General features: G+C 38.1%; 1 protein-coding gene across 1 annotated transcript in view; it reads left to right on the forward strand.

Annotated features, from left to right (window-relative positions):
- The window catches only part of pnpla7b (patatin-like phospholipase domain containing 7b), a 23,150-nt gene extending 13,018 nt beyond the window's left edge, over positions 1-10,132 (forward strand). Inside the window, exons 27-36 of the mRNA XM_055199065.2 lie at positions 3,760-3,916; positions 4,000-4,116; positions 4,636-4,705; positions 4,787-4,903; positions 5,023-5,171; positions 6,702-6,854; positions 6,924-7,040; positions 8,846-8,930; positions 9,014-9,144; positions 9,220-10,132. Coding sequence (XP_055055040.2) covers positions 3,760-3,916; positions 4,000-4,116; positions 4,636-4,705; positions 4,787-4,903; positions 5,023-5,171; positions 6,702-6,854; positions 6,924-7,040; positions 8,846-8,930; positions 9,014-9,144; positions 9,220-9,288 — 1,165 coding nt within the window. The 3' untranslated portion in view covers positions 9,289-10,132. The remainder of the gene's footprint in view (positions 1-3,759; positions 3,917-3,999; positions 4,117-4,635; positions 4,706-4,786; positions 4,904-5,022; positions 5,172-6,701; positions 6,855-6,923; positions 7,041-8,845; positions 8,931-9,013; positions 9,145-9,219) is intronic.
- The last annotated feature ends 6,681 nt before the right edge of the window (positions 10,133-16,813 follow it).

A 16,813-nucleotide genomic window follows, 5' to 3' on the forward strand; every position in this document is an offset into this window, starting at 1 on the left:
TAAATTAGAAATATAAATCCACATGCAGTACCAGTCAAAGGTTTGGACACACTGGACTTAATTTATCTTTTTTCGTGATCTACAAACATTTTGATTAGCTTTGTAGACAAACATGAATTGTGGCTATGTAGCATATGCAACCCTTTCTGTAAAAACTTAGCTAAAGTCATTTTTTGTGTCATTTTTACTGTTTTCTACAATCATCTTTCATAATGTAAAGAACATTCAGTAAAAATTTAACCTTGAAATTACATTAAGACTTTAGATTGGATTTTACAAATGGGGTCAAGCATAACAAGGACAAGGTGTTTTAACTCATTCCCCGCCAGTTATTTATTTTTGTTAAAATTGCCCCCAAGCATTTTTTGTGATTTTCACAAAAGTTTCACAAAATGCCTTACAGGAAAATTTCTTCTAAAAATATATAAACATACAAATATATCAAATGAAAGAACAGACCCTCTGCTTTCAAACAAACAAACAAAATGGGGGAAAAGGTGTTTCATTATATTTATATTCTTAAAGGAACAGTATGTAGGATTGTGGCCAAAACTGGTATTGCAATCACAAAACTTGTGGCTAAAACTGGTACTGCAATCACACAACTGGTGGCCAATACACATCATGACAACATAAACATCAGTTGAGGGCTGCAACTCCACTTTTTAAATGACAATATCCTGGCTGGACCACTGTTGTCAGTGATATAAGTATTTAAAATGCGAATTATTTCTTAATGTCTACTGACATATCAGGGCCATTTTATGATTAATTGATATAAATTTCTTACATATTGTTCCTTTAAATATGGGTATTTTTCTTTAAAAATAAAAACATTTTAGCAAAAAGCTGCTGAATTTTGCTAGAGATCAGATTCAGAACGATTATCAAAACATACACAGAGTTTAAAATTAGTAAATAACGTTTTGGCTTCAGTTTTTTTCATAAATTGGGTACTGTATTTTCCGGACAATAAGTCGCACTTTTTTTCATAGTTTGGCTGGTCCTGCGACTTATAGTCAGGTGCGACTTGTATGTCAAAATTAAAGGTGCTCTATGCATTTTCGGCGTTTTTGTCAAACAGCAACCCCTAGAGTCGCTGGAGAATTGCAACTGTCGTAATTTCCCACTCCCACTCTAGTACACCTCCAAAGATAATGACCAGGTAATGTTTCACAATTTCATACAAATATTAGGCTACTGCATAGTCTACTAACCTACAGATGATGGTAATAGGATAATAAGAAGTTTATTCCAAGTGTAGAGTGCATATAATAATAAAGTAGCCGACCGCGTTTGCTGGCTTATAACGTTTTTACATGATGGCAGCTAAATCACAAGTAGACATTACAAAATGCCATGACAAAGTTAATTGTGTACGTTGCATTATTTCATAACATTGTTCGCTATAATGTCACTATACATGATTATTGCTATTTATCATAATAGTTTGCAAATTGTGCATGTTTACACTATTTACAACCTCTAGGCTTATTTATGTCCTGATAATTATGTGAGATATTGACAACTGTTGTCATGATAATCGCATGACATACTACAAGCAAGCGCAACAACATACAACATAGACCGCAAACAAGTTTACAAATAAGAGATTTACTTACTAGTCCATCAACAAGATCGCCAGATCAGCATCCCATCCAGTGCTGTCTTTTAGCTCACGCCAACGAGTAACAGCCTGACCGAGTGGGACTCTTGTCCGGTTCCTAATGCGGTCAGATTCTCTTGCAGTGTTTCCCATACAATGATTTATTTGTGGTGGCCCACCACAGAATCAACACTGGCCCCCACAAATAGAATTTTCCTGATTCCCATTTACATTTTTATTTCACGATTTCACTATTTTATTTCACGCTTAATTCGGCTTAAAATATAATTTGATATATAATACAGATCAAATACAGATAAAGATCAAAGAGTAGAAGTGAAACATATTTCAGGTGCCAACACTAGATCGCAAACAAGACATGATGACGTCAAATATATGCTAATTAGCAGGTGACGTCATCACCACCACAGTCTCTCAAAATCCTGTGGGAAACACTGTCTTGTCCTACTCTCTTCCGAACGCGCTTTCTTAACTTTTAAATTGTTTAGCCTTACGTCTCAAATTCGCGCGTGTAGTTGCTGTTATATGCTTGATCAACTTCATGCGGCGCTGCAAGAAACGACAGCCGGATGACGCCAAAGTGCCGTCTCGGATCATTTTCGCGGTACTTTGACGTCATCCGGCGGTCGGTTCTTGCAGCGCCACACGAAGTCGAACAAGCCTAATGTGTGTGACGTCGTTGCTGTAAAGCTAGTCGTGATTCTCGGCGGTTCTCTCAAGCTTGCATTGATGGTTTTGCTAGCGGTTTCCTCCCCGAGCTTCAACAGGAGGAGGATTCGCCCTACTATGACTTTGTTTACCACCGAAATAACTTTGAAGCTGTTATTTTAAGGTAAAATAACTGCACAGTATGCCTTTTAATTCATACTGAGTAACGTAAACCAAAGATAAACATTACTGTTTACAGCCACGAGAGGGTGCTATATGTTGCTCCTGTAGCCTACCCCTACTACTACTGTTAACTGAAACATTAACTTAAAGATAAAAAAGAAAGACTTAACAAATAAAATGCCCCCCAAAAGAATAATAGTTTTCTAAATAAATGCGACTTATAGTCCAGTGCGACTTATATATGTTTTTTTCCTCTTCATGGCGCATTTTTTTACTGATGTGACTTATACTCCGGAGCGACTTATAGTCCGGAACATACGGTAAGTGTGGATCTAGTGGATAATCGCTGTGTTGCAGATTAACATAAAAATTTATCAGGAACACATTTTTTTATGCAAATGTTTTCTCTTAATTGACGAGATAACTTGTCAATGGCAGGGAAAGAGTTAAAAGCTTCCGGTGTGGATAAAAGTTGGTTAAAGGGGTAGTTCACCCAAAAAAGAAAATTCTGTCATTTACTACCCCCATGTTGTTACAAACCAATATAAGATTATTCATTTTTCTGGACACAAAAGAAGATATTTGTAATCAAGCAAGATGCAAGAACACAATTCACTTCAATAGTATAGGAAAAATTACGTAAATGATGGGAAATGATGACAGGTAAATGAAGCTAAAAAATTATCATTTAGATTTTGTGGCCACTTTCCATTTTTGTTATTGCACAGTTTTGAAGTCTACTATTTTATAAAATGTAGAACAAATAAGAACAATAAGCATGTGTTCCCAAACATTTGACTGGTGGTGGTGGTCCTGCAACTGTATTCCTATCAACTAATCCTAATACTGTGTATCTAATTAGTGATGTTTCAAGGTTTTCGTCCTCAGCATGTCTGTGGTTTCTCTTGATAATAGAGACTCTTTATCTGCTCTCTGTCCCTGCCTGCTATCAGTCATAATCAGCTACTTATTGAAGGTGGGTCAAATATAATATACGATGGGAAGTAACATATCATCACATAACATCAAACTCCTAATCTCAAAATTGTATTGAATTTCACAGACATGGTCACAAATGAACTACACTCACATAAAAGTAACATAATTTTAAAATGTGTGTAATTTTGCGTTATGATCAGCATGTGTTATGATGATCAGCTGTATAGTTACTATTTGCATGTCATCTAAAACTGTAGTCTATAAACGTGCATCAATCATACAAAAAATGCCACAGAAAGTCTGAGAAAAAGCACATTATACCATCTCTTCATTCACTGTCTCTGTGTTGCTTTGTCTTGCAGGGGCTGTGCTCAGGTGGGCATCATTCGAGCAATGAGTGAAGCAGGGATCCCTGTGGATCTGATTGGTGGCGCCTCCATTGGTTCCCTCATAGGGGCACTGTATGCTGAAGAGCGAAGCGTCAGTCGTATGACAGTCAGGGCACGCCAGTGGGCCATGGTGAGACCTGAAAATGATCATTTATAGATTCCATGGAGCTACCTGTGATTCAGTATTGAGACGTCTTTCTGTGTGCACAACAGGAATTTGGGTCTATTTTTAAGAGGATCATCGACTTGACCTATCCGGTGACATCCATGTTTTCAGGAGCATCATTTAACTCCAGCATCAGTGGGGTCTTTAAGGATAAACAGATTGAGGTTTCAGTGGCTTTCTTGCTATTATCTTGAAGTGAAAAAAAAAAATATTCAGCTTCAGTCCTTAATTATTTAAAGGTGCAGTGTGTAAATTTTAGTGGCATCTAGTGGTGAGGTTGCAAATTGCAACCAACGGTATAGTCCACGGCTCACCCCTCGCTTTTGAAATGCATAGAGAAGCTACGGTAGCCGCCACCGGACAAACATGTCATCGTCGGAGACAACTTAGTAACAAAAATTGTCCTTAAAAGGCTTTTGTAGAAAAATGGCAGCACAAAATGGCGACTTCCATGTAAGGGGACCCTCTGTGTATGTAGATAAAAAGATCTCATTCTAAGGTAATAAACACATAACAGTTCATTATGAAAGGTCTTTATACACCACTGATAATATAGTTTTATATATTATTTTGCATTTCTGTCAAAAGATCCTTCTAAAAATTACACACTTCACCATTAAATTGTATGGAAAGTTAATTTTTGTTTGGACAAGAAAGTCATTTTTTTTCTCTCTGCATGGTAGGACCTTTGGATCCCATACTTCAACATAACCACAGACATCACTGCCTCCTCCATGAGAGTGCACACTGACGGTTAGCTCTTTATCTCCGTGAGCTCTTTGAATCTTATCCATATCTCCTGTTATGGATCTTAACATATACATTGTCTATCAGGCTCTCTGTGGCGTTATGTGCGTGCCAGCATGTCTCTTTCTGGGTATCTTCCCCCTCTATGCGACCCTAAAGATGGACACTTACTCATGGATGGAGGCTACATCAATAACCTACCTGGTTAAGTATACTTGTATATGACAGTGGCCAAAAAGAGATGGAATGACATAAAAAATGTAAATGTATTTTATTAAATTGTAAATTTATTGTAATAGTTCTCTTATATCCTCTTCTTGAAGCTGAGACAGCTCGCTCAATGGGTGCCAAGTTGGTGATTGCAGTTGATGTCGGCAGCCAAGATGAGACTGATCTGACCAACTATGGAGACTCTTTGTCTGGATGGTGGCTGCTGTGGAAACGTTTCAACCCGCTGGCAGAGAAAGTAAAGGTAAGAGGAATGGTGGTTATCAATAAATAAGGATTATAATAATCCATGATTTTCCTAAGGTCCATGTGTTGTCGTACAAATTTGTTTTAAGCTTTCAAAATAGTAAGAGAAAGTTTATTATTGAAATTAATTTTGACAGTTCACCTCAGTTTGCAGGGTTCCCACGGGTCCTTGAAATCCTTTAAAGTTTGTGAATCTGGGGTGAAAAATCAAGGCCCTGGGAAGTTTTTGAAAATATACATACATAGATACAGGTCATTAAAAGTGCTTGAATCTATTTAATGTAAGAAGTTTTCTGGAAAATAATCCATATTATTCCCTGTGTAGTGTAGGATAATATCATACAAATTCATGACTTTTTAAGCACATGTGCTAAACTGTTCCCTTTAAATGCTTATATCTTTTGTATGCGAATGTTGATTCATACCAAAATGCTTTTTTGCATAGTTGTGTTTGACACCTGAAAAGCTCTCGGGTTACATTATGTAACTGTTGTTCCCTGAGAAGGAACGAGACACTGCGTCTCCCTTGCCATACTTCCTGCATCCCTGTAACGCCGTCTTTGGCAATATTTAAGATAGCGATATACTTCCTGGCTCCCGCGTCACCCTGTCTTTGTCGTTAAGCCTCATCATTGGTTGAATTTTGATATATACATTCAGACACACTTACCTCTGGAGGGGTCCACAAAGTGTCACCGCAGTGATGCAGCGCAAGTTCCCTCGAAAGGAAACTGTAACAATGTATCTTTAAAGGTAACATGATGTAACCTTGCTCTCACTTGAAATGTGTCCCCACATTTAGTTCTTGAATTTGAGGGTATTGGACCTGAAAAGTCCTTGAAAGGTCCTTGAATTTGAAGTTAACTAAGGTGTGGAAACCCTGAGTTTGGCAACCCAATAAAGGCATGAAAAGCCCCTAAAAATATAAAATAAAACAATTAATTCTGTCATTTTTTAAATGCATATGACTTTTCTTTTCATGGAGCACAAGACAATTTACCTATTATGCAAAAAATGTGGACATAACTGTGTGTGAACACAACCACCCTAAAATAAAAAAATCCACCCTCTCCTTCTTTTTAAATCCCCTTTAAACCATTAGACATGCTGTTTTGATTCTCTTGTTAATGTGATGTCACACTTATAAAGCCCGCCCACTGCTGCTGACTGACAGTCCTGCATTATCATAGTTCCACCCTTTTGGTAAGGGAGTGAGGAGCTGTAGCTTATTTGCATTTAAGGGTACAGACACGAAAACAGCACATTTTTGCTCCCACCCAAATAGGGGCATTTTGAACATGCTATAACAAATGATCTGTGGGGTATTTTGAGCTGAAACTTCACAGACACATTTTTGGCACACTTGAGACTTATCCCACATCTAGCATAATAGGTGCCTTTAAATGTCAATAAAAGTTGTACTTTCTGGTTTACATGCTTCAGGTTTTGCAGACTTAAGATGGTAAAGCACACAACTATCATCCTAACAGATGTGTTTCGAAAATTCACACGATTTTAAATCCTATAGGTGTTGAACATGGCCGAAATCCAGACGCGGCTAGCCTATGTGTGTTCTGTGCGCCAGCTGGAGCTGGTTAAAGACAGCGACTATTGCGAGTACCTGCGGCCACCCATTGATCGCTATGGCACGTTGGAGTTCGGCAAATTCGACGAGATCGCTGTGAGTAGCCAATCGACCGCTTACACGACCGTTTTCTGGGCTTTTATTGAGAACTTTCTGTTCTTGCAGGATGTTGGTTACCTGCATGGAAAGACCGTGTTTGACGTGTGGTGCAGGAGTGGTGTAAGGGAGAAGATGCTCAAAGACCAACATCAAGAGGAGTTCCACAAATCCAAAAACACCAATGTAAGAGGAGCAGAATGACACATAAATGATTAAAGGCGGGGTGCATGATCTCCGAAAGCCAATGTTGACGTTTGAAATCACCTAAACACACACGCCCCTACCCTAATAGAATCTGGACCTTCTTTTGATAGACCTGCCCCACACATACGCAACCCACGCAACGATGTCGGTTAGTAGACATGCAACCTCCTGCTGATTGGCTACAAGTGTGTTTTACTCTCCCTAATGTTATGTAATACCTGTGTGTATTTCTCTATTCTATTGAACACAAAAGAAGATATTTTGATAAAGAAAGGCTTAACGGTACCTATTGACTTCCATAGTAGGATACACAAATCTTATGGAAGTCAATGGGTACCATCAACCGTGTGCTTGATCAAAATATTTTCTTTTGTGTTCAACAAAGTAAAAAACTCATATAGGTTTAAAGCAAAACTAAAGAGTTTTTTAACCTTAAAATAACGTTTCCAAAAAAGTTTCAGTGGTTCATCCACTCGAAACAGGGTGAACGGCACTTTCACATTCGCTTTGCAGCCCTCTGTTGGCCAAAACCGCACTAAAGAAGTTTCCAACCGTCGAGTCGCGGTCCTGTAGCCTGACGTTGCCATACTCAATTCTAGTCAGAATTTGAGTCTGATACCGCTCCATTGAGCTATAATTATGAGGCGTGTCTCAACCGAAAAATGCCTCTGCACTCAATTGGATAGACCTACGACCAATCAGAGCAACGGAGTGTGTGACGTATGTTGAAATTACGTCTTTGCAGCCTGACCGAACTGCTAGTTATTTCGCTACAATGACACTAACATTGTGATTATACTGATTATACTTCACAACATGAAGTATTTACTAAGTCATAGAGTAAGACTATCTCTTACCATTTGTACGTTAGGTGAACTTCATCCACGACGATACCCATTACGTTGGCCTGAAAATATTGGAGCCTAGCATGTCCCTCCACTTATTCAGCAACCGCGATTCCGGGCTTCCGAAAAGAAGCTGGCAACGACCGCTAATTATATCCATCTTGTCGTGCACGCTGAGTTGCATCGGCGTGATAACGTTAGCCATTTCAGTTGCGACCAACTTTTGCCGAATAGGAAGGACGGCAAAAACATCAACAAATGCCCTGCTCGCGTTTCTCTGTTCCTATTTTAAAATCAATGCTCTGTCGATATCTTTTAGAACAGACTCAATGTCAGAATCCACACATCTGAACTCTACAGCGGCAGCCATTCAACACACGCGCTCTTTGGTGACGTGGTTCATAACGTTACTGTTGATTATCTGTCCATCATCGTATAAAGCCCGCCCTGACAATTTGATTGGTTCGACCAGCCACCGTCCTAGCATAGTAGCTCCTCAACGCAGAAACCCCAGACCCATCTTCCCGTTTTCAAAATCTTGTGGGCGGGGCTAAGATCAGCTGGCACCCAGGCTAGCGGTCCTGTAGTTCGAGTGAAAACTACAAAAACTTGCTTTACGGCAGACATACAATCCAATCAGAGCCAGCTTTGCTGCAGGAGGCTAAATTATTTATGACAGTGGTAATGGACAATTCCGCTTTCAACCTGTAGGGGAGCAAAGAGCAAAAACTCTTTAGTGTTGCTTTAAAACAACATGATGGTGAGTAAAATTATGACAGAATTTTTGAGTGAACTGTCCCTTTAAATGACCTTGACTTGTCACATCACATTATCTCACATTTACATTCTGTCGTCATAAGTGTGGTAGATGTTTTATCCAAAATGGTTTACCATGCATTCAATGAGAACATTTTATCAGCATCATTTTCTGTCTCCCAGGTGATGACCTGTCCCAATGCATCCTTCACCGATCTGGCTGAAATAGTCTCGAGAATTGAGCCTGTGAAGCAGGCTGTCGTGGATGGTAAGGAACGGTTATATTTCCCCTCTTTAAAAACTGGTTAATTTCACATTCTCACACCTTTGTGTGGTTTCGGACACACGCAGATGAGTCCGAGTACCAGACAGACTATGATGAAGACGCAGTGCTGTCAGACTTCGATCTTTCCAATCCAAACAGTGAACACAGTGAGCATACGGAAGAGGAAGAAGAGGAGACTGCAGATTCACCTGACACAGTAAGAGGATGCATTTTTGATGCATTAGTACGTTGCCAGTAGTTTAAATACTTACGATTGTCAACTTTCAAACAGGAGGATGAAATGGAGATCAGGCGAAGGAGACATCGAGTATCCAACCACACCAGCCACTTTAGCACCTGACCTCCGATATCTTTTGTTTAAGATGTTTTAATAGGTCTTTAATATAGTAAGAGTTATAATCTTTTATAAGGGGATTTAATCAAGAATTAAACACTTAAGATATACTATACAGTTGATTCTGAATTGTTTTTAGTCTCTAAAAGAATGATAAATAGGTTTGAGATTGTAGTCAATAGATATTAAATCGGTTAAGATGGCACGTGGGATGCAAATGGGACCCTCATCACTGGATTCGGTCTCTGATGCCAGTAACAACGGATTTAATTCTTTAATAAAGTGTTTTTTCTCATTAAAGGGATAGTTTACCCAAAAATGAACTATTGGGTGAACGATCCCTTTAAGTTTATAAGTCATAATAGTATTTCACAACGAATTTATTATGCAAACTATCAATGCAATTGCAACAGAACGTTTTAATATGTGGTATTAAAAGGTCATTCTTTTAATGTTTTAATATTTATTAAAAAGTGATCCTATTTGTTTATAACCTCAGAACAGAAGAATAGGCTTGGGAAATTAACTGTAAAAGATATTCTTGAATTTGCACCTATTTATATAAGATGCATCTCATACATAGATGTATTATGTAATGTTGGTCTTGGGGAGGATTACTAGTCTATTATTAGTCATTACTAGTCTCTTGCACTGTTTTATTATTTGGCTAATTTTAAACTAATCGTTTTCTGAATCCTCAATTCCTCAGCAGCTATTTACCTATTTGTAAATTCTTTGCACTGCTATCAAAAATGTAAAACTTATTGTTTGTTTTGACCTTGTACTGCATGCTAAGCTGCATAAAAATAGTGTTACCACTCTTTGCATACAATTAAAAGTGATTAATTGATGAGAGAATGAATGTTTTACAGTCTGTGTGCCATGTCCAAAGTTTAATTCATTGATTGTTTTAAAGTTGCAGCCATCCCTACTGAAAAATCGAGCTAAAACCAGAATAAGCTGGTAGCTGGTTTTAGCTGGTTTAAGGTGGTTTACGCTGGTCCTCCCAGTCTGACAAAGCTGGTCATGCTGGTGGGACAGCTGGTATTCCAGCATGACCAGCTAAGTCCAGCTAGACCAGCTTAAAATGTGACCAAAACACACCTAGACCAGCTTGCTACACCAGCAAAACCAGCTTCCTACACCAGCAAAACCAGCTAAAACCAAGCTGGGGACCAGCTAAAACCAGCTCACCAGCTTATGCTGGTCTCGGCTGGATTTTTCAGTAGGGATGTTAACTTTATCCAGGCCAATGTGACTTATTCTCTTAAACATGCCTATTTTTACCTCCACAAAGTCTGGTGCAGTGGGAACAGAAGACAGAAGTTAGATCAAGATTAAACAAGATCTGCCCAATTACAGCTCCTAGTTAACCGGTGGGAATCATTTTTATGCTAATCATGCTAATGTTAACTCCACACTTCAGCTTTGTGTTAAATTGAAGAAGATTGGATCAAATTGAAGTCCTATAACTCCCATAATTGTAGAATTAAATAGGAATCTAGAGAAACTATCTTCCTTTTAGATGTTTATTATGTATAAGTCTACTTAGATCCTGATTTATTTGATGTTTGCTACACAAGTAGAGTAGAGTAGAGGCTCCATATTATCCAAATATAAAATTCAGCACCACATGTAAAACCAGTAGAGCTTAAATTAATTTCAGGACCTTGGACAAGACCTACTATATAACAATGTGTTAATTTACATTTATAAAACACTATTCCATATATAAGTAAGAAATTAAATAGTTTGGTTTGTTTTGAGATTGCTGAACTCGTGATGTTTAGGGTAAATATAGGATGATTATAGGCAATATTATGAGTCCTAAAGATCATTTTTGTGGATCACTGTTAAAGTGCACCAATTTCATTGTTAAAAAAGAAATGTTATTGTATGAATTTGGTGTTTGCGTGGTTTATGGTTCATTATTTCCACAAACCGTATATTTTTGTAGCTCCAGATTTCCCTGTCTTCCTGAAACGCACTGATTTGTGTACAAAACTCATTGATTTGAAAAGCGCTGTGTCCCTGATTGGCCAGCTGTACGTTGTGATTGGCCTGAATACCTCTGACGTCAGCCAGAAATGTGGCGCTCCTTACCGTGTTTGAAAGATTCGCTCACAATGCAATGCTGACAGGAGTTAACTTACAGGCTGTGAGTCCGAAGCGGGAGAAATTATGATAATGTCGGTCTTGTCCACGCCAACAGACCCAGGAAGTAAACTGTTGCCTACAATCCATGTGTTTGTTGTAGTCCAAGAAAAGAGATTTACGTTGGAGACGATAACTCGCGTAATCGTTTACTTTGGTGTATGTACCTTTTACATCTACTAATACACACCTATGCACCAAAGGAAATGAAAAATTATAAAATTATTTAAAAAAATTATAAAAATTATAAATCAGATAATTGGTGCTCTTTAATTTAAACAACAATCCACTCAAATTTTACATTTAAAGAAAACCTTTACCAACAGATGACATGATGCTGCGTGTCTGAATATGAATATTTCTCCCCACTGGTAATTTCAATAAAATGTGATCCAGTCTGAAAACTCAGCAAGTAATTTGTTTAATTGTGATTTACTGTTTTATTACATAAAATCATTCTATATAATGTAAAGAACATTCCTTGAAAATACTGTATAACCTTGATTTTTTTATATTGACTGAGTAAGGCCTTGTCAAAGACTGAAATAAACGTAATTTAGCCTGCATTTGGACAGTGTAACAAATATGCATATCCCATCTAATTGATAAATGGTTGCAATGAGATATCATTCAGATATCAGTAATCATCATAATTTTCTTTTTGAAAGGGAGAAGAGGGACTAAAGTGCCTGGAAATATGCAGCTTTGTTCATTACATTGACATAATTTCCATTAACCCAGGAAGTTAGGTTGGGAATGAGGGGGATCCATTATTAGTAGGAGACGACTGTAAGTTTAAATGATTATATCTTGTAAATGCAAACAGTTTCACTGTAAAAAATTAGCTGCAATAATGGTTGCCAGTAACTTACTGTATATTTTACATTTATGTTATTTACTGCAACACTTTGTTCAAAGTTAAATGAACATGAAACATTTTCAGTCTTTATCTTCTACAGTAAGTTACTGGCAACCAGCTGCATATATATATATATATATATATATATATATATAAACAACCAGATAAATGGCACAAGATGTCTCCAACTCTTTAACTGCTACATCCCATAATAGTGTTCATACTACACAGCTTGAAGCTTTGACATTAAAGACTAAAGTAAATATTACAAATAACAAACATTATTCATGATGAGCTTCTAAATGCAGCCAAAAACTGCTCAATCATTTCTTCACCTATGGCACTTTTATTTATTCATTTTTTTATCTGGGGAAAACTAAAACAAAAGGACAAGAGGTTGATAAGGCTCCTTATATTTCCATAAGGCACATTATACTATATTATATATATATATATAGCCTTATCAACCTCTTGTTCTTTCAACCTCTTGTCCTTTCATGATACAGTGAGGAAAATAAGTATTTGAACACCCTGCTATTTTGTAAGTTCTCCCACTTAGAAATCATGGAGGGGTCTGAAATTGTCATAGGTGCATATCTACTGTGAGAGAAATAATCTAAAAAAAAATAAATATTTATTTTAACTATTTATTTGTATGATACAGCTGCAAATAAGTATTTGAACACCTGTCTATCAGCTAGAATTTTGACCCTCAAATACCTGTTAGTCTGCCTTTAAAATGTCCACCTCCACTCTATTTATTATCCTAAATTAGATGCACCTGTTTAAGGTCGTTAGCTGCATAAAGACACCTGTCCACCCCATACAATCAGTAAAAATCCAACAACTGACATGGCCAAGACCAAAGAGTTGTCCAAAGACACTAGAGACAAAATTGTACTCCACAAGGCTGGAAAGGGCTACGATGAAATTGCCAAGCAGCTTGGTGAAAAAAGGTGCACTTTTGGAGCAATCATTAGTAAATGGAAGAAGCTAAACATGACTGTCAATCTCCCTCGGACTGGGGCTCCATGCAAGATCTCACCTCGTGGGGTCTCTGTAAGAAGCATATTAAGGTTCTGGCGTGGCCTAGCCAGTCTCCAGACCTAAACCCAACAGAGAATCTTTGGAGGGAGCTCAACCTCAGTGTTTCTCAGCGACAGGCCAGAAACCTGACTGATCTAGAGGAGATCTGTGTGGAAGAGTGGGCCAAAATCCGTCCTGCAGTGTGTGCAAACCTGGTGAAAAAGTACAGGAAATGTTTGACCTCTGTAATTGCAAAGGCTACTGTACCAAATATTAACATTGACTTTCTCAGGTGTTCAAATACTTATTTGCAGCTGTATCATACAAATAAATTGTTAAAAAACCATACATTGTGATTTCTGGATTTTTTTAGATTATGTCTCTCACAGTGGACATGCACCTACGACAATTTCAGACCCCTCCATGATTTCAAAGTGGGAGAACTTGCAAAACAGCAGGGTGTTTAAATACTTATTTTCCTCACTGTATGTCCCTTTAAATAATTTGAACACATAAAGGGTGCATGTCCATTAATAATTATACTTACATAACATGTTTTTGTGAATGCATCACAGGACAGTGTCATTCATTGTTGTTTGTCATCAGAGCTACCCATAAGTCACAGTGCTGCTGACTTTGTTCATCTCATTTCTTTTATGTGCAGTTATGTTGTTTACCGCTAGGTGGAGGCACACTCCAAATGTACTGTGTGTTGCTTTGGTTCCTCTGTGTGCTTCTGATATCTGGACTTTTTCCATTATAGCTCATGCACCCTGCCTCACCCCTATCCCTCTCGAGGTCTTGATCTTTTAATCTCAGGAGATAGATATCTTTATTAAGTCCTCTGTATGACATTTCTAACGCCCATTAGGACCACAGGGAGGGTACCAGTGGGCAAAGAGAGGGACTTTGTGCTTTGTATTCACTTAATTACAGTGCTAACATTTCTTTCTTTAGGTTAGGTTTCACCCAGGCATCTATACAATCTCCCTTCAGTGCCTTCCCCCATACCCTTCACCCATAAGAAAGTAGGTCTAGGATGACAGACACAAACATATGCTGTGTATCTCTACCGGGTATACTGTAGAAGCATAAATTTAAGAGGCAAGTCCAATCTGCATATGTTTATGCTTCAGTTTGGCATGTGTCACATTTACAGTACATAACCTTGTCGGTCGCCAGAAGAATTCAGCTTATTCTTTTAGGGGTGGTTTCCCAGACAGGGGTTAGCTTAAAGGGCCACTCCGTTTTTTTTTGAAAATATACTAATTTTTCAGCTCCCCTTAAAGTTTAACATTTGATTTTTATCGTGGAATCCATTCAGCTGATCTCCGGGTCTGGTGCTACCACTTTTAGCATACCTTAGCGCAATTCATTGAATCTGATTAGACCATTGGCATCACGTTAAAAAAATAACCAAAGCGTTTGATATTTTTCCTATTTAAAACTCGACTCTTCTGTAGTTACATAAAATAGTACACTTGTAGTCCCCCTGGTTACTTTCAAAAGCAGGGGACTATTTTCGTGCAGTGTGTAATATCACTAAACCTGCTGCAGCCATGTTACGGCAGCAAAGTCCTTATTACGCCAGTTTGAGAGTATAGTTCCTAGCCATATCGGCCTAGAAAATCACAACTTTTAATTTTTCGTCGGTCTTAGTACATGATGTAACTACAAAAGAGTCAAGTTTTAAACAGGAAAAATATCGAAACACTTTATGGTTATTTTTTAGCGCGATGCTAATGGTCTAATCAGATTCAATGAATTGTGCTAAGCTATGCTAAAAGTTGTAGCGCCAGACCCGGAGATCAGCTGAATGGATTCCAAAACCGTAAGAATCAAATGTTTAACTCTAGGGGAGCTGGAAAATGAGCACATTTTTTTAAAAAGTGGAATGTCCCTTTAAAGCCTTGGTTAAATTAGGATATTTAAGTCATTTTTAAAAGCACAATTTATAAATAAACACTACTGGTGTGCATCTTGAGACACAGCACTTGCGCTGATATATTTTAAGATATGTCAGAGTAAATTGTTTTCAATCAAGATACACTAACATTTAAGTTAGTCTGGAACTAGTCTGTTTTGGAAACCAGCACATAGACCTTTAATGTATATTTCCTGTTTTTTAAACACTCAGGCAAAAGTAGGAGTCTGTGGAAAAATTGTATCCAATGTGTCCAATAGAGCAAAGAGCATCTTTTCCACCTGGGATATCTCCACTGACCTTATTTTTTTAATTCTTTTGTCTGATAGCCAGGATTCAGCAAGTTTTGTATTCTTTAATAGACGAATTACGTCCAGGTATGCTGATGTTGCTTTTTAATTATGTAGGATCAAATCTTTTTTCAAAACGTTATTCACCCAGGTAGCTCTGCCAACCTTATACACACATAAAAGTCTCCACTTCTTAGCAAATTTTTGTTTTGAGAACTTTTTAAAGGGGGCACAAGTGCCAACAAGCATTTAATGTTTGCACCAAATACTCCATTACAATGGATCTTACCGACAGGAGTGTTCATTGGGGGCACTTTTAAAAGTTTCCACAATCAATGAAAGGCAATAAAAACCACTCGGATGAAAAGATGGGGGAAATAGATAGTCCCAAGAGCAATTTTATGAACCTTTACATAAACAGAGAAAAATAAAGTGGCTTCAGTTCAGTTGTGGGAGAGATAAAGACTAAAAAAGAATCAAGTAGCAAGAGAAGAGCGGAAAAACATTTATTTCAAAGACTCCCAGCACCATTCTCCCCCCTCCTTAATACTTTTGGTTCCAAGATTATTTTCAGCTGCCTACGCTACAAGGATTTTTTATTAACCCTGTAATGCTCCATCGGCTGGTTGGCACGGCTTTGCACCTGCTGCTTTTTAAAATGCCATTAGTGCACCAAACAGAAAGTGTTGACATGTCACATGTACCTCTCACCATAACTTACCTACTTGTTTTCTTTGGACCGGACTGGAGAGGCTCAGAGTGTTTGCTTACACTGGTCACCTACTTTTGCTGCTTGCGTTTTGTTGGCTTGTATCCACATTAGGTATTTCAAGCTCTTTGTCCCATCAGCTTCATTGACTTTGCTGTGAACTGCATGTTGTATTCTTCCAGACAGATCTGTGTTTTATTTTATTTTTTCACTCAAACATGCTAAACTATAACAAGTGGCACCCCCTTAACACCTGCAGATGTTGGCTGTCTTTGGAATTGATGCTCCCTGCCTTTCCTTTGCTTGTTTCTCTGACTGTAAGGGGGTCCACAGAGTAAAGTCACTCGACCTTGGATGAGTGGGGCCGAAGCCTGTCCTGCCTGCTGAGCCAGGTGTTTAACTTGGACGTGGAGCACTGTTTTGCGGTTTTGAGAAACCTCTCAGTTCCCCTTATTCCCTTGGCTAGAAAAGAGGTTATAGTAATCTGTGTTCCCATATTTCTCATTCTGTAGTGCTTTATGTCTTTGCCCTGCCATGGATTACTATCCAGACTATACACATTGCTTTTT

This window comes from Misgurnus anguillicaudatus, chromosome 22, assembly GCF_027580225.2.
Source record: "Misgurnus anguillicaudatus chromosome 22, ASM2758022v2, whole genome shotgun sequence".
Taxonomy (NCBI): domain Eukaryota; kingdom Metazoa; phylum Chordata; class Actinopteri; order Cypriniformes; family Cobitidae; genus Misgurnus; species Misgurnus anguillicaudatus.